This window comes from Schistocerca piceifrons, chromosome 7, assembly GCF_021461385.2.
Source record: "Schistocerca piceifrons isolate TAMUIC-IGC-003096 chromosome 7, iqSchPice1.1, whole genome shotgun sequence".
Taxonomy (NCBI): domain Eukaryota; kingdom Metazoa; phylum Arthropoda; class Insecta; order Orthoptera; family Acrididae; genus Schistocerca; species Schistocerca piceifrons.
In genome coordinates, this window is record NC_060144.1 from 302,300,518 (window position 1) to 302,325,903 (window position 25,386).

At 38.0% G+C, this 25,386-nt stretch overlaps 1 protein-coding gene across 1 annotated transcript in view; it reads left to right on the forward strand.

Moving 5' to 3' along the window:
• LOC124804888 (sorbitol dehydrogenase-like) overlaps positions 1-25,386 on the forward strand; it is a 72,901-nt gene that overhangs the window by 41,717 nt on the left and 5,798 nt on the right. The window contains exons 3-7 of the mRNA XM_047265257.1: positions 4,904-5,068; positions 5,255-5,414; positions 14,722-14,906; positions 21,034-21,212; positions 21,298-21,419. Coding sequence (XP_047121213.1) covers positions 4,904-5,068; positions 5,255-5,414; positions 14,722-14,906; positions 21,034-21,212; positions 21,298-21,419 — 811 coding nt within the window. The remainder of the gene's footprint in view (positions 1-4,903; positions 5,069-5,254; positions 5,415-14,721; positions 14,907-21,033; positions 21,213-21,297; positions 21,420-25,386) is intronic.

The following is a 25,386-nucleotide window of genomic DNA, read 5'->3' on the forward strand; positions in this document are numbered from 1 at the left end:
GAGCCACAAATTAAATACATTAGAGCAAGGCTGTCTAGAGTGGTGTATTTGTTAAGGAATTTAAAAAACCATGTATGTAAGATTGGCCTACTTTGCTTTTTTTCAAAGCATTATATCTTATGGGCTTTTCATACGGGACAATAGCTCACACCTTCTACATTTACATCTACATCCATACTCCGCAAGCCACCTGACGGTGTGTGGCGGAGGGTACCCTGAGTACCTCTATTGGTTCTCCCTTCTATTCCAGTCTTGTATTGTTTGTGGAAAGAAGGATTGTTGGTATGCCTCTGTGTGGGCTCTAATCTCTCTGATTTTATCCTCATGGTCTCTTCGTGAGATATACATAGGAGGGAGCAATATACTGGTTGACTCTTCGGTGAAGGTATGTTTTCGAAACTTTAACAAAAGCCTGTACCGAGCTACTGAGCGTCTCTCCTGCAGAGTCTTCCATTGGAGTTTATCTATCATCTCCGTAACACTTTCGTGATTACTAAATGATCTTGTAATGAAGCGCGCTGCTCTCTGTTGGATCTTCTCTATTTCTTCTATCAACCCTATCTGATATGGATCCCACACTGCTGAGCAGTATTCAAGCAGTGGGCGAACAAGCGTACTGTAACCTACTTCCTTTGTTTTTGGATTGCATTTCCTTAGGTTTCTTCCAATGAATCTGTCTGGCATCTGCTTTACCGACGATCAACTTTATATGATCATTCCATTTTAAATCACTCCTAATGCGTACTCCCAGATAATTTATGGAATTAACTGCTTCCAGTTGCTGACCTGCTATTTTGTAGCTAAATGATAAGGGATCTTTCTTTCTATGTATTCGCAGCACATTACACTTGTCTACATTGAGACTCAATTGCCATTCCCTGCACCATGCATCAATTCGCTGCAGATCCTCACGCATTTCAGTACAATTTTCCATTGTTACAACCTCTCGATACACTGCAGAATCATCTGCAAAAAGCCTCAGTGAACTTCTGATGTCATCCACCAGGTCATTTATGTATATTGTGAATAGCAACAGTCCTATGACACTCCCCTGCGGCACACCTGAAATCACTCTTACTTCGGAAGACTTCTGTCCATTGAGAATGACATGCTGCGTTCTGTTATCTAGGAACTCCTCAATCCAATCACACAATTGGTCTGATAGTCCATATGCTCTTACTTTGTTCATTAAACGACTGTGGGGAACTGTATCAAACGCCTTGCAGAAGTCAAGAAACACGGCATCTACCTGTGAACCCGTGTCTATGGCCCTCTGAGTCTCGTGGACGAATACCGCAAGCTGGGTTTCACACGACCGTCTTTTTCGTAACCCATGCTGATTCCTACAGAGTAGATTTCTAGTCTCCAGAAAAGTCATTATACTCGAACATAATAAGTGTTCCAAAATTCTACAACTGATCGACGTTAGATATATAGGTCTATAGTTCTGCACATCTGTTCGACGTCCCTTCTTGAAAACAGGGATGACCTGTGGCCTTTTCCAATCCTTTGGAATGCTACGCTATTCTAGAGACCTACGGTACACTGCTGCAAGAAGGGGGGCAAGTTCCTTCGCATACTCTGTGTAAAATCGAACTGGTATCCCATCAGGTCCAGTGGCCTTTCCTCTTTTGAGCGTCCCATCAGGTCCAGTGGCCTTTCCTCTTTTGAGCGATTTTAATTGTTTCTCTATCCCTCTGTCATCTATTTCGATATCTACCATTTTGTCATCTGTGAAACAATCTAGAGAAGGAACTACAGTGCAGTCTTCCTCTGTGAAACAGCTTTGGAAAAAGACATTTAGTATTTCGGCCTTTAGTCTGTCATCCTCTGTTTCAGTACCATTTTGGTCACAGAGTGTCTGGACATTTTGTTCTGATCCACCTACCACTTTGACATAAGACCAAAATTTCTTAGGATTTTCTGCCAAGTCAGTACATAGAACTTTACTTTTGAATTCATTGAACGCCTCTCTCATAGCCCTCCTCACACTACATTTTGCTTCGCGTAATTTTTGTTTGTCTGCAAGGCTTTGGCTATGTTTATGTTTGCTGTGAAGTTCCCTTTGCTTCTGCAGCAGTTTTCTAACTCGGTTGTTGTACCACAGTGGCTCTTTTCCATCTCTTACGATCTTGCTTGGCACATACTCATCTATCGCATATTGTACGATGGTTTTGAACTTTGTCCACTGATCCTCAACACTATCTGTACTTGAGACAAAACTTTTGTGTTGAGCTGTCAGGTACTCTGTAATCTGCTTTTTGTCACTTTTGCTAAACAGAAAAATCTTCCTACCTTTTTTAATATTTCTATTTATGGCTGAAATCATCGATGCCGTAACCGCTTTATGTTCGCTGATTCCCTGTTCTGCGTTAACTGTTTCAAATAGTTTGGGTCTGTTTGTCACCAGAAGGTCTAATATGTTATCGCCACGAGTCAATTCTCTGTTTAACTGCTCAAGGTAGTTTTCAGATAAAGTACTTGAAAAAATTTCACTGGATTCTTTGTCCCTGCCACCCGTTATGAACGTTTGAGTCTCCCAGTCTATATCCGGCAAATTAAAATCTCCACCCAGAACTATAACATGGTGAGGAAATCTACTCAAAATATTTTCCAAATTATCCTTCAAGTGCTCAGCCACAACAGCTGCTGAGCCAGGGGGCCTATAGAGACATCCAATTATCATGTCTGAGCCTGCTTTAACCGTGACCTTCACCCAAATCATTTCACATTTCGGATCTCCGTCAATTTCCTTCGATACTATTGCACTTCTTATCGCTATAAACACACCTCATCCTTCACTGTAAAGCCTGTCTCTGCGGTATACATTCCAATCTGAGTTTAGGATTTCATTACTGTTTACGTCTGGTTTCAGCCAACTTTCTGTGCCTAGTACTATATGGGCGTTGTGACCGTTTATTAATGAGAGTAGTTCTGGGACCTTTCTATAGACGCTCCTGCAGTTTACTATTAGCACATTAATATTGTTATTCCCTGTTGCATTTTGCTTACTCCTACCTTGCCGCGTCTCAGGAGGCGTCTTGTCGGGCCTAGGGAGGGAATTCTCTAACCTAAAAAACCCCCATGTGCACTCCACGTGTACTCCACTACTCTTGTAGCCACTTCCGGTGTGTAGTGCACGCCTGATCTATTCAGGGGGACCCTACATTTCTCCACCCGATAGCAGAGGTCGAGAAATTTGCACCCCAGATCTTCGCAGAATCGTCTGAGCCTCTGGTTTAAGCCTTCTACTCGGCTCCAAACCAGAGGACCGCGATCGGTTCTGGGAACGATACTACAAATAGTTAGCTCTGATTCCACCCCATGAGCGAGGCTTTCCACCTTCACCAATTCCTCCAACCGCCTGTACGAACTGAGGATGACCTCTGAACCCAGACGGCAGGAGTCATTGGTGCCGACATGAGCAACAATTTGCAGTCGGGTGCACCCAGTGCTCTCTATCACAGCCGGTAGGGCCTCCTCCACATCTCGGATGAGACCCCCCGGCAAGCAGACAGAGTGAACACTGGCCTTCTTCCGCGACCTTTCCGCTATTTCCCTAAGGGGCTGCATCACCCGCCTAACGTTGGAGCTCCCAATAACTAATAAACCCCTCCCCCAGTGTGCCTGCTCGGACTTTGCTGAAGGAGCAGGACATTTTGGTACTTCTGAAGAAAGTAATTCGAATTATCACAAACAGTGATAAACTGGCCCACTGCAAACCACTGTTTATCAACTTAAAAATATTAACTGTAACAAACATGTATATTTACACTGCCCTACTCCATATAAAGAGCAACCTATCAGAATACCAGGGTAGAAGAGATGTACACTCTCATGGAACCGGTAATAGTAGCCATCTTGACATACCTTACTACAGATTATCCAAGTCATTGAACAGCTACGAAGTGGTGGGTATGAAGATGTTTAACAAACTGCCACTAGAATGCACGGAAGCTCCATTTGATTTATTTAAAGACAAATTATTCAGTTGGTTAGCTGCAAATCCTTGCTACTCACTTAAGGAATTTTATGACTGTGAAATATCATAGTGGTACCAATTTGGAGAGAACAGCATAAATTCTTTAACTGAGTAATTTAAGATGCAATGTTTTCATATTATTTGATTATAAATATTGTATTTTATGGAAAACATATTGATCTTCAACCCATGGATATATGCTGTATAACTTGTATATATGTAACTTGACTTTGTCAATTGCTGTAATAGCTAAACGACAATAAAATTTCATTCATTCATTTAGTGGCTCAAAAATTATGCATCACTGGCTTATAGCACTTTCAGAAAGAACAGAAGTGAATGGCAGTATATGAAATTCTTATCTGAAGGCCTTTACAGCTAAGGTGTACTACCAACTTCACCATTACAACATGGATAGTAAAACATTGCTACCTGTACATACTCCGTTGCTAACCTCCTCCTCTCTCCCAATATCGCAACCCTCAGAACAACATGCTACATCATCCTCAAAAACATTTCCACTTCCCTTCCTCAACTATGTTTTTCTAGGCAGCCTTGTAGATGTCAAAATTAATATCAAACATATTTGGGGAATGGTGGAGGGGGAGAATGCATTATTTTTATCTAATAGCCTCTTTTACTCTGAAAAATTGTGCACAATGTTCCAAAAGTTTTCTAATGATTTTTTAGTCTTGGTTCCAGTAAAATGTACTGTGCATCATCTTCGAACACTATGCAGTTCTGTAAAGTTAAACGAAACCTACACGTGCTTTCAAACTGCTCTGAAAAAGACTTTATAGATTGACATTTCAGTCATTCACTTCTTAATTTAATATTTTGTGACAGTTTGCTTTCATGACAGATGCTGAATAAACAGAAGTAATGGAAACAATTACTAAAATGTGTTCCTTTTTTTCCCAGAGGTACTTCTACGTATGGGTTGTGTGAGCATATGTGGCTCTGATGTGCATTATCTAACAAAAGGTCACATTGGCAACTTTATTGTGAAAGAACCAATGATCATTGGTCATGAAGCATCTGGAGTTGTTGAAAAGTTGGGGCCTGGAGTAAAGAATTTGAAAAGGGGTTTGTATTCCTACATGTGTTTTACTTTATTAAGAGTTTTGTTGTGCAAACATATTTTAATTAGGTGTGTGTGTATTCTTGTCATATAGTTAATTGCAATTTACATAATTTCAGTCATTAATGACAACTACATGACAGTGAGAAAATCATAATAAGCATTTAGTAATGTTCTGTTGCCATTGACAGGTGATCGTGTTGCCATTGAACCTGGTGTGCCTTGTCGGACTTGCAACTTCTGCAAGGAGGGACGTTATAATCTTTGCCAGAGTATCTTCTTCTGTGCTACACCACCTGATCATGGAAACCTCTCAAGATTCTATGTTCATGCTGCTGATTTCTGCCACAAGTAAACATGAATTTCTATAAATAGATGTCAGACATATTTTGAAACAGAAAAATGGTTGTGCTTTAAAGCACAATTCATAGAAGTTCTATGATCTTCATTTTTAGTGTTGTAATGTTATTTGTATGGAAGTGAGACTTTTCAAACACACAGACTGATTTATGGAGATTTTCTAATTCTTCCTCCCTCCACACACCCATCAGTTCACACTTACTGAGAGAATAATTTTTGACCTGATACTGTGTATAAAATCACAGGGGTTTGTGCAATGCCACGCTTCGTGATACATGGTATCTAGAGGAAAACTATGCTTTACAACCACAAGATAAAGACTGAATCAGTGGTACTTAGATGATGTAACTGTTTGGTATATGGCATAAGAATACTCTCAGAAGGCCTACGAAATGATGTTAGTGACTTGAAAATATTTGGAACTTACACATTCATTTAACTTGGCTGAAAACCATCACTTCTTAAGGTCATGAGTTCCTTAAACTGGCTTGTGATGTGACACAGTACATATATTTCATCATACAGAATTCTTGTTAACCAAATTAGCTTCTTCTTTACCAACAACATTTGAGTAATCTTCATGTGTTTGTAACTCATTACATTTTAATTCCCTGTGCTATCTTTCATAGTCAGTCCTATCATCATAGTCAGTTTGTTTTTGATGCCAGTTAATGTGAAATAATTATTTATGGTACCTCCATCCCATATTCCTCAATTAGTTTTTTCATCACTTTTCATGGAAATGTGTACTAATTCTGGAAATGACTGTACCAGCTTCCTTGTAATTTTACTTTCTATTTTGGGCATCACAGGTGGTAGTTATAGCTTCTTACTAGTTAGCCTCATGATTTTTTGTTGCATCTGATGATGGGTAAGTGCAGCTGCAGAGATTAAAATGTTCATTTATTTTTATAAAGTTTGTGCCAAGCTGCATTATCTGATTGATCTGTTTGTTTCATGTTAAGAGTTAAGTACTGTCTGGTAGATGCTACCTTTGACTGCAACTAAATAGCAGCACAAGTTGATTGATAATGCTTGGTATTTTCATCTTTATACAAATCTATCTTAAATATGTGCTTTTTGGTTTGAAACTAGACATAGTATAAGAATCAGTAGCTGACTCTGTTAATCTCCAAAATTCATATACAGTGAGGTCATTATGTTCATAATTATAGTTTCCTTTCATCTTATTTCAGTATTTTCTTTTTGATTGTGACAGTTGAGAATTATGGGCTTCATCATTTGTTTGTCTTTCAGCTTCTAAGACTGATTTCTGTGTGAATAAGCACTAAATCTGAAGGCCCAGAAAATTGAACTCATATCTGTGGGAGCATTTGGCCACAATCCTTCTGAAATATCTTTAGTACGAATAACTTGCTAGTGAGAATAGCCTTACTTTCCATTGTACTAGATTCTTCAGCATTCTTAACGTAATCATGAGCCAAGGCAAATCCATTCTGCTGTTCTTTTGATGTCCTCTGTGACAACTGGTTCAAGGATATTGTGATGTAAAAGTATTTTTACTGTGATAGCATGTGCATCACCACACATGTATATGAAAGCAGGTCTTATCAGCAGTGCTGTAAAGCATGTGATAAGGCTACACTTGTAACAATACTGAATGTGTGGCCTGTTAGTATCAGCCCCCCCCCCTCCCTCCCTGTTTCTCAGGTATATACACAACAGTGCCACCAACCTGGCCAGGCCTGCAGTTCAATTTGCTCTTTAATATGTACTCTTTCATGTTGTTGTTGTTGTTGTTTTTGTCGTCAATCCAGAGACTGGTTTGATACAGCTCTCAATGCTACTCTATCCTGTGCAAGCTTCCTCATCCCCAAGTAACTACTGCAACCTACATCTCTCTGACTCTGCTACTTGTATTCATCTCTTGGTCTTCCTCTATGATTTTTACAATCCATGTCCTACCAACTAATCACTTCTTCTAGTCAAGTTGTGCCACAAATTCCTCTTCTCTTGAATTCTGTTCAGTACTTCCTCGTTAGTTACATGATCTACCCATCTAATCTTCAGCATCCATCTGTAGCACCACATATCAAAAGCTTCTATTCTCTTCTTGTCTAAACTATCTATTGTCCATGTTTCACTTCCATCCATGGCTACACTCCACACAAATACTTTCAGAAAAGATTTCCTGATGCTTAAATCTATACTCGATATTAACAAATTTCTCTTCTTCAGAAACTCTTTCCTTGGCATTGCAAGTCTACATTTTATATCATCTCTACTTTGACCATAATCAGTTATTATGCTCCCCAAATAGCAGAACTCATCTACTAATTTAAGTGTCTCATTTTCTAATCTAATTCCCTCAGCATCACCTGATTTTATTATACTACATTCCATAATCCTCATTTTGCTTTTGTTGATATTCATCTTATATCATCCTTTCAAGACACTGTCTATTCCGTTCAACTGATCTTCCATGTCCTTTGCTGTCTCCGAGAGAATTACAATGTCATTGGCAAACCTCAAAGTTTTTATTTCTTCTCCATGGATTTTAATTCCTACTCCAAATTTTTCTTTTGTTTCCTTTACTGCTTGCTCAATTTACAGGTTGAATACCATCAAGAGTAGACTACAACCCTGTATCACTCCCTTCCAAACCACTGCTTCCCTTTCATGCCCCTCGACTCTTATAACTGCCATCTGGTTTCTGTACAAATTGTAAATAGCCTTTCACTTCCTGTATTTGACACCTGCCACCTTCAGAATTTGAAAGAGAATATTCCAGTCAACATTGTCAAAAGCTTTCTCTAAGTCTACAAATACTAGAAACGTAGGTTTGCCTTTTCTTAATCTATCTTCTAATATAATTTGTAGGGTTAGTATTGCCTCATGTGTGCCAACATTTCAATATACTCCAAACTGATCTTCCCCGAGGTCGGCTTCTACCAGTTTTTCCATTCATCTGTAATGAATTTTATTAGTATTTTACAGCCATGACTTATTAAACTGATAGTTCGGTAATTGTCACACCTGTCAACACCTGCTTTTTTTTTTTTGGGACTGGAATCATTATATTCTTCTTGAAGTCTGAGGGTATTTCACCTGTCTCATATATCTTGCTCACCAGATAGCAGAGTTTTGTCAGGGCTGGCTCTCTCAAGGCTATCAATAGTTCTAATGGAATGTTGTCTATGCCTGGGGACTTGTTTTGATTTAGTTCATACAGTGCTCTGTCAAATTCTTCATGCAGTATCATATCTCCCATTTCATCTTCATCTATGACCTCTTCCATTTCCATAGTATTGCCCTCAAATACATTGCCCTTGTATAGACCCTCTATATACTCCTATCACCTTTCTACTTTCTCTTCTTTGCTTAGGACTGGTTTTCCATCTGAGCTCTTGATAGCTCTTGATATTCATACAGGTGGTTCTGATTTCTCCAAAGATCTCTTTAATTTTCCTGTAAGCAGTGTCTATCGTACCCTAGAGATATATGACTGTACATCCTTACATTTGTCCTCTAGCCATCCCTGCTTAGCCATTTTGCACTTCCTGTAGATCTCATTTTTGAGATGTTTGTATTCCTTTTTGCCTGCTTCATTTACTGCAATTTTATATTTTCTCCTTTCATCAGTTAAATTTTAATATCTCTACTGTTACCCAAGGTTTTCTACTAGCCCTCATCTTTTTACCTAATTGATCCTCTGCTGCCTTCCCTATTTCATCTCTCAAAGCTACCCATTCTTCTTCTACTGTATTTCTTTCCCCTGTTTTTGTCAATCATTCCCTAATGCTCTCTCTGAAACTTTCTACAACCTCTGGTTCTTTCAGTTTGTCTGGGTCCCATCTTCTTGAATTCCTACCTTTTTGCAGTTTCATTTTTAATCTACAGTTCATAACCAATAGATTGTGGTCAGAGTCCACATCTGCCCCTGGAAATGTCTTACAATTTAAAACCTGTTTCCTAAATCTCTGTCTTACTATTATATAATCTGTCTGAAACCTACCAGTGTCTCCAGGCCTCTTCCATGTATACAACCTTCTTTCTTGATTCTTAAACCAAGTGTTAGCTATGATTAAGTTATTCTCTGTGCAAAATTCTACCAGGTGACTTCCTCTTTCATTCATTACCCCCATTCCATATTCACCTACTACTTTTCCTCCTCTTCCTACTATTGAATTCCAGTCACCCATAACTATTAAATTTTCGTCTCCCTTCACTATCTTAATAATTCCTTTCATCTCATCATACATTTCTTCAATCTCTTCATCTGCAGAGCTAGTTGGCATATGAACTTGTACTACTGTGGTAGGCATGGGCTTTGTGTCTATCTTGGCTACAGTATTGCGTTCACTGTGCTGTTCATAGTCACTTACCCTTTTTTTTATTCATTATTAAACTTACTGCTGACTTAACCCTATTTGATTTTATATTTATAACCCTGTATTCACCTGACCAGAAATCTTTTTCTGCCTGCCACCAAACTTCACTAATTCCCACTATATCTAACTATAAACTATCCATTTCCCTTTCATATACAATAAATAATATTGTTACTGCTATTTGTGTTCCTTACTCACTATGCATTTGAGTTTACTTTTATGATGACTCTTGCATTATGCCATGTAGTAGTTACATGGTGAACATGTAATTTCCTTTTTAGTATTTCCTACCTTTAGTCACCATCAGCTATGTACTTGTTTTACTTCTTTTGTTAATTACATTTAAATGTCCACATACATATTAGACTATCTGTCCTGGATTCTTTCACATATTATGTACCCTCTGTAGTCTTGTATAGTATTTTCTTGGCTGGCCATCTCTAGCTTACCTCTCCAACCCATTTTCCAACAAGTGAAAAATCCAGCTACTCTTGCCTGCAACTAGGTGACCTGTCCCTGCTTCTGCATTCCTTTCTTACTTCCCTGTAGACCCAAAATTGATTCATATGGCACATAGTAGTGCTTTCTGCATCTACTAAATGATCAACATCTACGTGATTACTCTGCTATTCACAATAAAGTGCCTGGCAGAGGGTTCAGTGAAGTACCTGCAGGCTGTCTCTACCATTCGACTCTCGAATGGTGTGCAGGGAAAAGCGAGGACTTAAATTTATCTACGCATGCTTTGATACCTTTTATTTTATCATGATGATCATTTATCTCTATGTAAGTGGTGCCAACAGAATGTTTTCACAATCGGAGGAGAAAGCTGGTGATTGAAATATGTGAAGATCCCGTTGCAAAGAAAAACACCTTTGTTTTAATGATTGCCAATCAAATTCACATCTGTGGCACTATCTCCCCTATTTCATGACTTTGGACTTTTTCAATGTCATCTGTCAGTCCTACCTGATGCGGATCCCACACCACACAGCAATACTCTAGAATAGGGCGGACAAGCATGGTGTAAGCAGTCTCTTTAGTAGACCTGTTGCATCTTCTACATGCTCTGCCAATGAATTGCAGTCTTTGGTTTGCTCTACCCACAACAATATCTATATGATTATTCCAATTTAGGTTATTTGTAATTGTAATCCCTAAGTATTTAGTAGAATTTACAGCCTTCATATTTGTGTGACTCACCGCGTAATCGAAATGTAGCGGATTTCTTTTATTACTCATGTGAATAACTTCACACTTTTCTTTATTCAGGGTCAATTGCCATTTTTTTCACCATACAGATATGTTATCTAAGTCATTTTGCAAATCATTTTGGTCATCTGATGACTTTACAAGATGGTAAATGACAGCATCATCTGCAACCAATTTAAGAGGGCTACTCAGATTGTCTCCTATGTCATTAATATAGATCAGGAACAATACAAGGACTATAACACTTCCTTGGGGAATGCTGGGTATTACTTCTGTTTCACTCAATGACTTTCTGTCTGTTACTACAAACTGTGACTTTTCTGATAGGAAATCACTAATCCAGTCACACAACTGAGGCAATATTCCATAGGCATGCAGTTTCGTTAGAAGATGCTTGTTAGGAATGGTGTTGGAAGTTTCCTGGAAATCTAAAAATATGGAATCAATTTGACATCACCTGTCGATAGCATTCATTACTTCATGAGTATAAAGAGCTAATTGTGTTTAACAAGAATGATATTTTCTGAATCTGTGCTGACTATGTGTCAAAAAATCATTTTCTGCAAGGCAATTCATAAAGTTTGAACACATTATATGTTCCAAAACCCTACTGCAAATCGAAATTCGTGATATGGGCCTGTAATTGGATTACTCTTATTTCCCTTTTTGGGTATTGGTATTTTTAATTTTCTTTTGGATTTATAGCAATTCCCCATTTCTTGATTTGTTTAATGGGAGTTTGTTGAAGAAAATTGTTCCAGAAAACAGAGAAGCGTTCTGATTCTAGACAAGGAAGCATAGTTTATACAAAGTTATTTCTTAATTATTGTATTGCGGTTGAGTAAATCACACCTCAGTTGGAATTTCAGGTAGTAAAAGATAGCATTTTGCTCTCATCACCCTAGTGGCTGTGATGTTCCTGTTTAATAGTCTGCACTTGACCCACAGTGGAGCCACATGTTTTGTCTGTGTGTCTGTCTGTCTGTCTGTGATTGTAGAGCTACACTCTTCACTCACCAACAGGTAGGGCTGTCTTTTAATCTGTCCAGAAATATTTGATGTGAATTTATCACCTGTGTTGTGGATCATTATTATCCAGTTTCATCCTAGATAGCATTCTTAGATTCATCCAGTTAAATGTTCTCCTTTCTGATCACTTACAATTTTGACAGGTGTGTTAAGTGTGAAAATTTGTCATTGTAGATTATCAACCATTTCTCACTGAGTCCTATTGGGTATGGATCCCACAAAATATTGCTTGAAAGTTTCATAATCTTGTTTGTAAATTGTCTGCACTTTTCTGTTATCATAACCACTGAACTTGCCTGTGCAACCTGCTTTACCTATGACTGAGCCTATTTGTTCATTCCATTTTTATGCCTACAAATTGCTAAACTCGAGTATTTGTGTGAGCTGATGGATTCCAGTTGTGACTTATTGATGCTGTTGCAATAACATACTACTTTTCTGCATTTTGAGATATGAAAAATTTTACATTTCTGTACGTTTAAAGTAAGCTACCAGTCTTTGCACCACCTGCAGATCTTATAAAAAATCTGTCTCAATATTTGTGTAAATGGTGATAGATAGTTATGTCATCTACAAAAGTCTGATGTTATCAATAGTATTGTCTACCAGTTTATTGATGTACAGTATGAAAAGCTATAGTCTAAATACATTGGCATGGGGCTCATCTGAAGTTACTTTTACTTCTTTGGATGACTCTCCATCCAAGATAAAATGCTGATGTATTACCTGCAAACAAGATATCCTCAGTATAGTAAAAAAATTTCATTTGCTAGTAATATGATGGTATTTCCAATAAAACAAATGTTAGTGTTTTACTGACTGTAGTGCTTTTTGAAAACCAACAAATACTGCATCCACTTAATTGCCTTGATGTTAAGTTGTCAAGATACTATGTGAGATAAGTGTGAGTTTAGTTTCAGATGACCCTTGTTTAACCATAACACAGCACAGATCCTTCAAACAGAAAATGTTTCCTATTATTGTTGTGCAAGTCACATATGTCTACAAGAAGGGTAGCAGGAGTGATCAAAACAACTACTGTCCTATATCACTGACATCCATTTGTTGCAGAAACCTAGAACATACTCATATTCTGAGCTCAAACATAGTGATACAACTTGTGCAGAATGATGTTCTGTATTCCAACCAGCATAGGTTTAGAAAACAGTGATGATGTGGAACTGAACTTGCAGTTTACTCTAATGGCATCCTTAAAGTCACAGATAAATGCTTCTGGAAAGCATTCGACTCTGTACTATGCATCACTTATAAATGAAAGTACATCATATCGTAGATAAAATTTTTGTCTTGAGTGAGTATTTCTGATTAGGCAGTGTGCAGCATATTATCTTGGATGGAAAGTCATCATAAGATGTAGACATAACTTCAGGGGTGCCTCAGAGTACTGCATTGAGACAGTTGCCGTTCATGTTGTATAATGGCTTGGCAGACAGTGTTAATAGTAATTTCAGACTTTTTGCAGACAATGCAGTTATCTATCATGAAGTACTACCAGAAGGAAACTGGATAAATATCCAATTATATGTTCATGAGATTTCAAACTGGTGCCAAAACTGACAACTTGCTTTAAATGTACAGAAATGTATTGTGCAGTTCACAAAACTGGAATTGGTCAAATCATACAGATGCCTGAGTATAACAACCTGTAGGTACAGGAAATGGAGTCAACACATCTACTAAGTTACAAGTAAAGGAGGTTTGAAAGAGAACTGGGAAAATTCCATCAGTCTATAAAGCAGATTGCTTACAAAACACTGGTAAGACCCAACATATGGCACAAGTGTTGGGTCCATACCAAATAGCAATAACATGGAATACTGAACGTATGCAAAGAGGGGCAACATGAATGTTGGCAGGTTTGTTTGAACTATGGGAAAATGTCACAGAAATGCTGAAAAGCCCTCAGCTGGCAGACACTAGAAGAATGATGACAACTATACTGCAGAAATATACTAGTTTCAAGAAGCAGTGTTCAGGGAAGAATCTAGGAAAAAACTATAGCCTCCTGTTTACTGCTTCTATAGTGACTTTGAAGATAAGAACAGACTAATTACAGTGCATGCAGATGCACTAAAGTAGTCATTGTTTCCACATTCCGTACATAAATGTAATGAGAAGAAATGCTAATAAATGGTACATGTGTGTGTTACTTATTTTCATGTGTATATACTGGCTGTACTGATAATTAACTCCTGTTGAGTATTGGCTTATCCAACTGTCTGTTTATGAATTTAGCAAATTTCTGAATGAAATTTTCCTTTACATACAAAAAAAATTTGAGTATGTTACTAGTGAGACATTGGGTGAGAAGCTGAATAGCAGCAACCTCATTTAGTTCAGTTACATGCATGTTCCATGGACCATAATTGCAGTCCCTCATTATGGTGTGGAAAGAATCAGTTTATAATTATAATACACTGTATCAGTAATTGTAAATGTGTGTAATGTCTTCTGCTTATCTAACTTTAAATATTAGTGTAATGGAAAAACATGCATTAAACTGATTTAGTGTACATCTAGAGAATTAAATTAATGTTCATAACTGAATGCACTGAATTTGGATAATTGTTCCTACTGTTAAAATTAATCATTTGAGACAAAGTTTCATTATATTTATTGCTTTCATGTTCTAAATTTTTCTCGGCTGTACGCTAGAACACATACTATTTCTTGCATATTTTTAGGTTACCGGACCATGTTTCACTTGAGGAAGGTGCACTTCTTGAACCTTTCTCAGTGGGTGTACACGCGTGTCGCCGAGCTGGTGTTTGTCTTGGCTCAAACGTCCTTGTTCTTGGAGCTGGTCCAGTTGGTCTGCTGACCTTGCTTGCAGCGAAAGCTATGGGAGCAAGTAAAGTGATAATTACAGGTAATTACCCATATCATTAATGGCACATAAATATGAAGGTGGCTATCTCCTTCAATCCTCACAAAAAGAAGTGCAACCACACCATGAACTGTTGTGGGAGTGGAGGAGGAGGGGGGGGAGGTGAAAAAGAAAAAGATTGTTGGAATTTCCTGCCATATTAAAACTGTCTGCCAGATTGAGACTCTAAGTTCAGACCTCTGTCTTTTCAGGCAAGGGCTCTCTTATCTGAGCTACCCAAGCATGACTCACAACCCATAGTCAAAACACTACTTTCACTGGTACCTCATCTCCTACCTTCCAAAGGGACTGGTGGAAGTAAGGCTTTGAGGACATGTTGTTAGTCATGTTTGGATAGCTCAGCTGGTGGAGCACTTGCCCTCAACAGGCAAAGGTCCCAAGTTCAAATCTCGGTCTCACACACAGTTTTAATCTGCCAGGAAGTTTCATATCAGCGCACACTCCATTACAGAGTGAAAATATCATTCTAGAAAAAAAATTTTGGTTACATTTTGCACATGGTAATCCTTCACACAAGATGGGGTATCCTGCCTGTTCATAGCAGATCAGAAGCCAATTCGCATGATAATTCTTAAACAGTGTTTGGTACCTTTCCATAAAAACAAAAGTGATTTACTGAGTTATTATGTGACAGTGGATGAAACCTGTGTTCAGTATTTCACACCGGAATTGAATCAACAGTCAAAACAGTCGTCAGAATGCAGCTCTTCAGTTCCAGATGGGGTGAAGACAACATAATTGGCGAGGAAAGTCATGGCATGGTATTTAAGAATGCAAAAGAAATCCTGTTAACTGACTGTAAAATAGGTAAAACAGTAGCTCTGAGGTATTATTGAAATCTTATAACAAATATGGTTGCATAAATTTGGGAAAAACTTAGTTTGTAGAAGGAAAAAGTCATCAGAATAAATTTTCATCAGTAGTGGAGTATGCACTGATTCGAACCTTTATGGCAGATTAAAACTGTGTGCTGGACTGGGACTTGAACCTAGGTGCTGTGCCTTTTGCTGGTTAGTTCTCTACTCACTGAGCTACCAAATATGATTGAGAACCAGCCCTCACAGCTTTATTTCTGTCCATACCTCACCTCCTATCTTCCAAAACTTCAGAGAAGTTCTCCTGCGTATGTTCTGGGACTATCACTCAGGTGGTAGAAGGTATATTGCAGAGACATGGTTTAGCTACAGTCTTGGGGATTATTTCTACATGTGCATATGTACTCTATAAGCCACCATACAATGCATGGTGGAAGGTACTACTACTACTATAGCCATTTCTGTTCCTGTTCTACTCGTGAATGTAGTAATGGAGTGACAGAAAAGTGACTATCTATATGCCTCTATATGAGCCCTAATTTCTTGTATCTTATCTTTGTGCTCCTTACATGAAATATGTGTTGGTGGCAACAGAATCATTGTGCAGTTGTGTTGAAATGCCAATTCTCTAAATTTTCTCAGTAGTGTTACTCAAAAAGAATGCTGCTTTCCCTTTAGGGATTCCCATTTGGATTCCCAAACCATCTTCATAATACCTACTGGTAACTAATCTAGCAGTTCACCTTTGAATTGCTTTGATGTCTTCCTTTAATCTGACCTGGTACAGATCCCAAACACTAGAGTAGTACTCAAGAATAGGTCTCACTATCATCCTATACGCAGTCTCCTTTACAAATGAACCACACTTCCCCAAAATTCTCCCAATAAACTGAAGTAAAGCATTTGCCTTTCCTACCACAATCGTCACATGCTTGGTCTGTTTCATATTGCTTTGCAATGTTACACCCAAATATTTAAATGACTTGACTGTGTTAAGCAGAACAATGCTAACGCTGTATCTGAAAATTGTGGTTTAGTTTTTCATACTCATCCACATTAATTTACATTCCCAGAATGAAGATTCACTCTGCAGCAGAGCTTGTGCTGAAATGAAACTGTGTATTAGACTGGAGTATTTTTTTTTTTTTTTTTTGAACTAAGAAGCGATTGCAGTGTTAGAATAGTATTTTGGATGAACTCTATTAATGTTAAACAAGAACATGTTGAAAATTAATTTAAAAAACAAAAAAAACAGCATTTCTCATTTCCACTATCAGGTTGTGAAATATGTAGACCATCCATGCACAACAATAGATGAAGTACTTTACAACCTGTTTACCACTGGAATTGAGACATTTGCCATATTATGGAATCAACAGTTTGTCTTTGTGTCAGGTGTATGCCACATGGTGTATGAACATTTGGCTGTATCTATTTGTCGCTAGGGAAACCTTGACCAATAACAAATTTCTTCATGTAGAAGGAAAATGGTCTGTGGGAGTGAGATCAATAATCAAACAACTGCTGCTACAACTTGTACAGACAATATTTCTCTGATTCATGACAGTACTTACTCAGATAAAGGTCAGAGAACAACTCTTATACTGAGCATAACACACATACTATTCTGAATGGCCAGTCACAATTTTCAAGTACTTCACAGTAGTGATCAGTGTCCTCTATTTCATCTGTGAACAGGTGACCAGTGAACAGAACACCTTATATATCAGCAAGCACATCAATACATTTGTTTGTATTTGGTCTGTGTACTGTGCTTGGTTTTTGAATTGAAGTGAGCAATTAAATCACAGTACTGGCACAGAAATGAGTTAGCTAGATGCATATGATTTCTGTTCTGGTGTTATGTGCTTCATCACAGAATCTCTGTAGTAATAATGTGTAACAAGGGTGGGATGCTGTTGGGAAATTGTAATAGTATAATGATACTTTTCCACTATAGACCTGCTTAAAGCTCCTGACTGATTGTGGATGGCTCCTTACTGTGCTCTTTTCTACGAATACTAGCTGAAAAACATGCAATTGGCCATAATTCATTTTGCCAATTTTTTATTAGAAACAAAACTGGTTTGTTATATAATATTGAAAAAATTTGATTTACATGTATTCATGAAAACACCTTTGAAATTACAAAGAAATATGCATACTGTACAAGTGCAGTTGCTTTGCATGTCTTCAACATGATTTTGTAAACATCCTCATGGCATCTCCACCTCATAACTCTGTAGATGGATACTTTTTTCACCAACAGCCATTTGCTCTTCACAGTTGAAGGCTGCCAAAAGCACTGCCCAGTGTCAGAGAGTTGCTAAAGGTGACTGGACTGTAGGAGTGACTTAATAGTAAAGAATAAATGTATTAAAACTTCATATATGATGCAGTATTTTTTTCGCACATTGCAGTGTGTATGACATCATTGCTCCTGAACTATGTGTCTCACAATGATATAATTTTCAGGTGTATTTAGCAGCATATGTGGATACTGTCTGAAAAATTTATTGTGGATAGAGTCAGCATCACAGAAGCAATAAATTTAAGCATCATGCATGATGTGACAGGTTTTCACACCACATTGTTTATGACACCATATCTCTTGAACTGTGATAAGTAGTTAGATTTTACCCCCACAGTGATCATTGCCTGACAATATGTGATATGTGTACCAAGGTTGGTTGAAATCGGTCCAGTGCTTTAGGAGGAGATGTGCAAAAATCACACACATTTTTTAATACGTACAATTTGAAAACTAGTAGAGAAATGTCTGCATGGCCTCTTGGCAATGATACCTTGTCCAAACACTAGACACAGCTAATAGGAAATTTAGATTGGCAATAATGGTCAGAAAAGTAATCAGAGCTGCTGTTTTAAAACATTACAACAATGTTACTATGAATGAACAGGAATTGTCAACTGTCGCATACAGAAGCCACAGCATTGGTCTCTCACGCATGAATATTCATATTTTGCACTGCATGAACTACAAACTTTCGGTGGTGTTAAAAACTTCCTTCCTCTATAACCCTATAAGATTGCTGCATGACATGCACAACTTGCACTATCATGCATTAGCAAAAGGTCATTCCGAGAAACCAAAAAAATTGGTCCTGCATAGAATTACTAAGTGGGTCAAAGGTTTCTACCAAGTCACTCATCGACAAGTCTGGTGCAGTGGTAGGAGACAGTGAAACCTAAGACAGAGTTTTAAATTTTGCATTTAAGAAATCATTCAAACAGGAGGATTGTACAGACATACTATTGTTTGATTGTAGCACAGACTTTTGTATGGAGAATATCAAAATGGACATCCATGGCATTAAGAAAAAACTTCCAGAGTTGAAAATGAATGTCACCAGGTCTGGATGGAGTCACAATTCGGCTTTACAGAGCATATTCTATGCATTAGCCCCTTACTTAGCTTGCATTTATCATGAATCTTTCACCCGTCATAAAGATTCAAGCAACTGGAAAAAGCACTGGTGATTTCTGTCTATAAGAAGGGTAAAAGAACAGATCCACAAAATTATACAGCAGTATCATTAATGTTGGTTTGCTACAGACTTTTTGCCCCTAGTCTAAATTCCAGTATGATAAATTTTCTTGAGACAGATAAGCTTCTGTCCACAGATCAGTGTGGGTTTAGGATGCATTGTTCATGCAAAACTCAGCTTTCCCTTCTCTCACGTGACATCTTATGAACCACTGATGAAGGGCAATAGGGAGAGTCCATATTCTTAGATTTCTGGAAAGCATTTGACATAGTGCCATGTTGATGGCTGCTATTGAAAGCCTGAGCATACAGAAAATGTTATTGAATATGTGAGTGGCTCAAAGACATTTCTAGCGATAAGATCCAGTTTGTTGTCCTGGATGGTGAGCGTTCAATAGACACAAAGGTAAGATGAGTGTTCATTGGAGACAAAGGCTTCATCAGGAGTGTCCCACGGAACTGTGATAGGACTCTTGGTCTCTATATTCATAAGCAATCTGATGGACAGGGACAGAGTAAACAGGAAACAAGAACCTAATAAAGGGCTTTGCCAGAATGACAGGGATCAGTATCACACAGTAAAATGTTATGATAAAAGGAGATAAGATCACTCCCTGATTAAGTCAAGTCACATCAAATTGAGCAGCAAAATATTATCATTTGCTGATGATCCTGTAAGGTCATCAGTCAGTCAGTGACTGGCAAGTGTTCATCACAGACAATGGTATTACCAGGAGTGCCCCAAGGAAGTTTGATAAGACCACTCTTGTTCTATATATACATAATTTATCTGACAGATGGATGAACAGCAATCTCCAATTGTTTGCTTATGACACAATAGTATATGGGAAAGTATTGTTTTGAGTGGCTATAGAAGGACGCAGGATGAAATAGGCAGAATTTCTATTTTGTGCGATCAGGGGCAACTTATCCTAAATGTAGAAAAATGTAAGTTAATGCAGATGAGTAGGAAAAGTCCTGTAATTGTTTGTTTAAATAAATGCTGAAGCAACCATGAGCATTGAATACAGTATTAGTGGTGTGCTGCTTGACACAGTAGCATTGATTAAATATCTTGCAAAGTGAAATGAAGTGGGGGCAAGCACATAAGATGTGGTAGCAGGGAAGGAAAATAGTCAACCAGTTTATTAGGAGAACTTTAGGAAAGTGTAGCTCATATATATAGGAGACAGTGTTTAGAACATTAGTGTGACACATTCTTCAATACTGCCAGAGTGTTTGAGAGTGCCACCACGTCTGATTAAAGGAAGACATTGAAGCCTCTCAGGGGCATGCTACTTGATTTGTTGCTAGTAGGTTCAGCTAACATACGAGTATCACAGAAATGCTTTGTGAACTCAAGTGGGAACCACTGAAAGGAAGACAACAATCTTTTCACAAAACAGTACTGAGAAAATTTAGATAAGTGGAACTGGCAGCTGACTGCAGAAAGATTCTGCTGCTGCCAATGTATATTTTATTTGAGGGCCGCAAACATAAGATAAAAGAAATTAGGGATTTTACAGAGGCACATAGACAGTTGTTTGTCCCTTGCTACATTTGCAAGTGTAACAGGAAGGGAAGTGACTAACAGTGGAACAAGATACTGTCCACCACAATATGGTGGCTTTCGAAGTAGGTAGGAAGGTGTAGACAGACATTACCCATATGCCCCTCACTGAAATAAACATATACCTCTTCAACGTCTTTAGGATAAATTGTAAAAATGTTTCTTTTTTTTAAGTTTGCATCTTGGAAACCACTTAAGTTTCTTATTTCTATGTTTTAGACATAGTTGCACACCGTCTAGAATTAGCCAAGAAATGTGGAGCAGATTACACGCTAGTCATTCCTAAGGGTGCTACAGTGGAACAAGTTGCAGAAAGAGTCAGAGAGCTGCTTGAAACTGAACCACATATGACCATTGATTGCTGTGGTGTTGACTTCACAGCAAAGCTTGGACTACAGGTACTCAAATATATCTTGTTTATTGAGCAAAAAATTTGTTAATAACATTCATCAGACTAACAGGATTATTAATTCTGAACAACAGGTTACACGCCCTGGAGGTGTTCATTGTGTAGTGGGCATGGGAGCTGATCAAGTTACTCTTCCAATGGTGAATGCAACATTCCGTGAAGTCGACATTCGCAATTGTTTCCGATATTGCAATGAGTGAGTACTACAAAAGTATCTAATATTTCAAAATCTTTTGATCAAGATATACCATACTGTCACACTTTAAATAAAAGTGAGAAGAAAAAGATATGGGTGGCTGTAAATATAAAATTTCTAGAAGTGCCTCATGAGTACTGTTGTGGCTCGAGCTAATGGTAGCTAGCTTTAATATGGATTACCTCATTTGATTTCCAAAAATACGTTTTCCTAACAAAGTTTTTTTTTATATGCTAGTTTTGAACAGAATATTTTTATATGTACTCTAAACTGAAGTCATAGTTTCATAATTAACTATTAACTGATGGCAATTTTTTGAAAGTTCACCTAAATATCAAGTTTTATTCCCATTTTTGAAGCCCTTGTACAAACTTCCGATCACAAAAATTAATCTGTTTATTCTACCAAGTGTTGCAATTTGTTCTGTTCTGTGTATAAGAGAGAACAATTTGTTAACATGAATAAAGAATGTTTTTAAGTTACATTTATTTTTTTAGTTAATTAAATGCTTAGTTTGGCTATAATGCTAATGAATTTCTATGCTTCAGTAACAACAACAATGCCACGTAAAAAAAATTAACATACACTGGTGTGCAAAATTTGTGGACAAACATAACTTCCACATGATCACAGTCAAGTAACATAGCTTGATGATGTTTAGATCATACATTGAAAGAAGTGCTTCAGTATACTACTGAAGGTAATTAAAAGAAAAATGTAACAAAACAAAGAGAAATGACACTTTTATTCAAATAACACTGTGGTCACTGTAATTCATGGTTGTTTTTTGATCATTACCAACAGTGGAACATGGTTCTTAATATTGTGTGTGATCACCATGGATGGCAATAAATGTTCTGCCATGTGCTCCCATGCTGGCCACCAGGTTGGAAAGGAGTTCGTCTGGTAGGGCATTCCATTCCCACCAGCACAGTTGATAACTGCTGGATGGTCATTGGTGCATGTGAATGTGCTGCAGTACATCTCTCGAGCATCTCCTACACACATTCAATGGAACTGAATTTGGTGAAACGAACAGGCCAATCGACTTGCATAATATCCTCTCACTCCAATGCCACATCCTCATGGGCAGTTTAATATGGTCATGCATTGTCATTCATAAAAATAAAGTCAGTGTTGAATGCATCCTTGAAAAGATGTATATGTGGAAGGGGTAGAGTGTCACGATAATGTTGACCGGTGAGTGTACCATATTCAAAGATTTGGGGGTCAGTAGACCCATACAATATTATGTTTCCCCACACCATAACACCTGGAGCACCAAAATGATGATGTTCAATAATGCCAGATACATTCTCATAAAGTGGCAGGTAGGAGGTGGGAACATGTAATGCAGCTAGGAACATTGTTGAGCAAGATTGGTTAGGTGGTCCAGGTGTCATGGTGTGGGGAGGTATTTCTTTGTGATCCCAAAGTGTTGGAACATGGTACGCTCAGCAGTCAGTGTTATTGTGACACTGTACTCCTTCCCCATGTGCATCTTTTCAGGGATGCATTCACCCTTGATTTCATATTTATGGATGACAATGTGCAATCACATCAAACAACGCATGTGGAGGATCTGTAGGAACAAGAGGATATTTGGTAAATGGACTGATCTGCCTGTTCCCCTGACTTAAATCCCATTGAGCACATGTGAGATGCGTTGGTGCACATGGACATGCTGTAATATGTCTCTGTGAAGACCACAGGGTAGTTTTCAACTGTGCTGGATGTAGATTGGAACATCCTACTAGAAAAACTCATCACCCACATTGTGGTCAGCATGGGAGCACACTGCAGAGGATTCAGTGTCATCTGTGGTGAACACACTCTTCGTTAAGAACCATGTAGCATCATTTGTAATGTCCAGGGAACCATCTTCAATTGCAGTGACTTCTGTGTAATTATTTTGTCTTTGAATAAGTGTCATTTCTTTTCACACCTTTGTGTATTTCTTTCAGTTACCTTCTGTACTATACAGCAGCACTTCCTTCTATGTATGGTGCAATTATCACTGAGCTATATTACTTGGTAGTGACACATCACACAAAAGTTACTTTCATCCTTAAGTTTTGCATACCAGTATAGTTCTGACATAATGCATGGGGTAGTCATAAAGCTCTATTTATCTACTCAAAAAAATTAAATGTAATTGATGCTGAAGAGAATGTTATTGACCAGTTTTGTGGAGATTTGCAACAATTACTGCTGCTGACACCAAAAATGATGTCCTGTTCATAGTTGGAGATGGGAACTTCACAGTCTGAATTCAAACAGTATAAGATGTAACAGGATAATTTTGCTTTAGTATAGTATATGAAGCAGGACAGAGACACCCAGAAATCTGCCAAGACAGTTTGATGGTTGTTACTACCATACTGCTCCAGCTAAACAAATGATGCCTATACACCTGAACTTCACCAGACGGCCAATACTGGAGTCAAATTGATTACACACAGTGTAATCAGAAGTGGAAGAATACTATTCAGTCAACTGAAACAAGACCTGGACCTGATTGTGGATCAGATCATCAGCTTGTAATTGCAAAATTCTGGCTGAAACTGAGAAAACTGACCAAAGCTATTCTGTCTTACGGATAGAAGAATACCTTCCGATTATGCTGTGCGAGCCAAGAACAGATTTAATGCATTAGAATTAGAAGACAAAAACCCACAAGAGCTGTGGACAGAAGTAGCCGGCACTATCAATCGGGCAATAAGAAAACACATTACCAAGAAGAAGCATAGTAAGAAGGCCAGATGACAATCAGCTGAGGCACTGAAAATTGCTGTAGAATGAAGGGAGACAGATGAGCAATGTTTAAGTTAAATGGAGAGTTTTGAAAATTGGCTAGAAGAGATAAGAATATCTTCTTAAATGAATAGCACACAGAAGTTGAAGAAAGTAGCTGGATGGGGAAAACTCAGATCTTTACAAGAAAATTTGGGACATCAAAGAAAATCCCAAGTGAAAATTGGAATGATGGAAATGATAAAGATTCAACAGAAGCAGAGTACATTAAAGAACATTGGGAAGAATATTGTAATGACTGAATCATGAAAAGTTGCCAGAAAAGAGAAATATGACTTAAGTATGAATATTAGCAGTAAGCTTTGTAAGTTAGGTAGAGATGTACAGTGGAAATAGTTTTCATCAGTCCATTAAGGGTTCAAAAACATTGAGCAACTGCTGACTTCATGCCCACTGATAGTGAACTGGAGGCAAGAAGCGATGCTGTCAAGTCCTATTTGTAAGTACTCTCCAAATGATGTATATAGAGGCTCTCAAATGCCAAACAAGACAGAGTCCAAGAAGTTTTTTCCAATGAACTATTGTAGCCATGGAGGCCCACAGCAGTTACTATGTAAGTGAGCATCAGACTCAAATAATTTTGTGCACTGAGAAGGAATTGCAAAAGCTTGCCTATACTTACATCTGGGATAGGGTTATAGGTTTCCATTGTACATTAGTGTACAAGTATCTATGTCTGTATGCCACGTATATTATTATCAATACTTGAACCTAAGGGTTCAGTTAATGCAATACCATCTGGCAATTTCATAGTTCATAGTCTGTAACACCATACACTACTGTGTGTACCTTAATGTTAATAAAGTTATGGGCTAGGATGGCCATTTGTTCTGACAAATTGGTTTTAAGCCTCATCTATGTTTAGCTAACACTTGGTTCCAGAATCATGAAAGAAGGTTGTATACATGGAAGAACCTTGAGATACTAAAAGGTATCAGATAGATCATATAATGGTAAAACAGAGATTTATGAACCAGGTTTTAAATTATAAGACATTTCCAGGGGCAGATGTGGACTCTGACCACAATCTATTGGTTATGAACTGTAGATTAAAACTGAAGAAACTGCAAAAAGGTGGGAATTTAAGGAGATGGGACCTGGATAAACTGACTAAACCAGAGGTTATACAGAGTTTCAGGGAGAGCATAAGGGA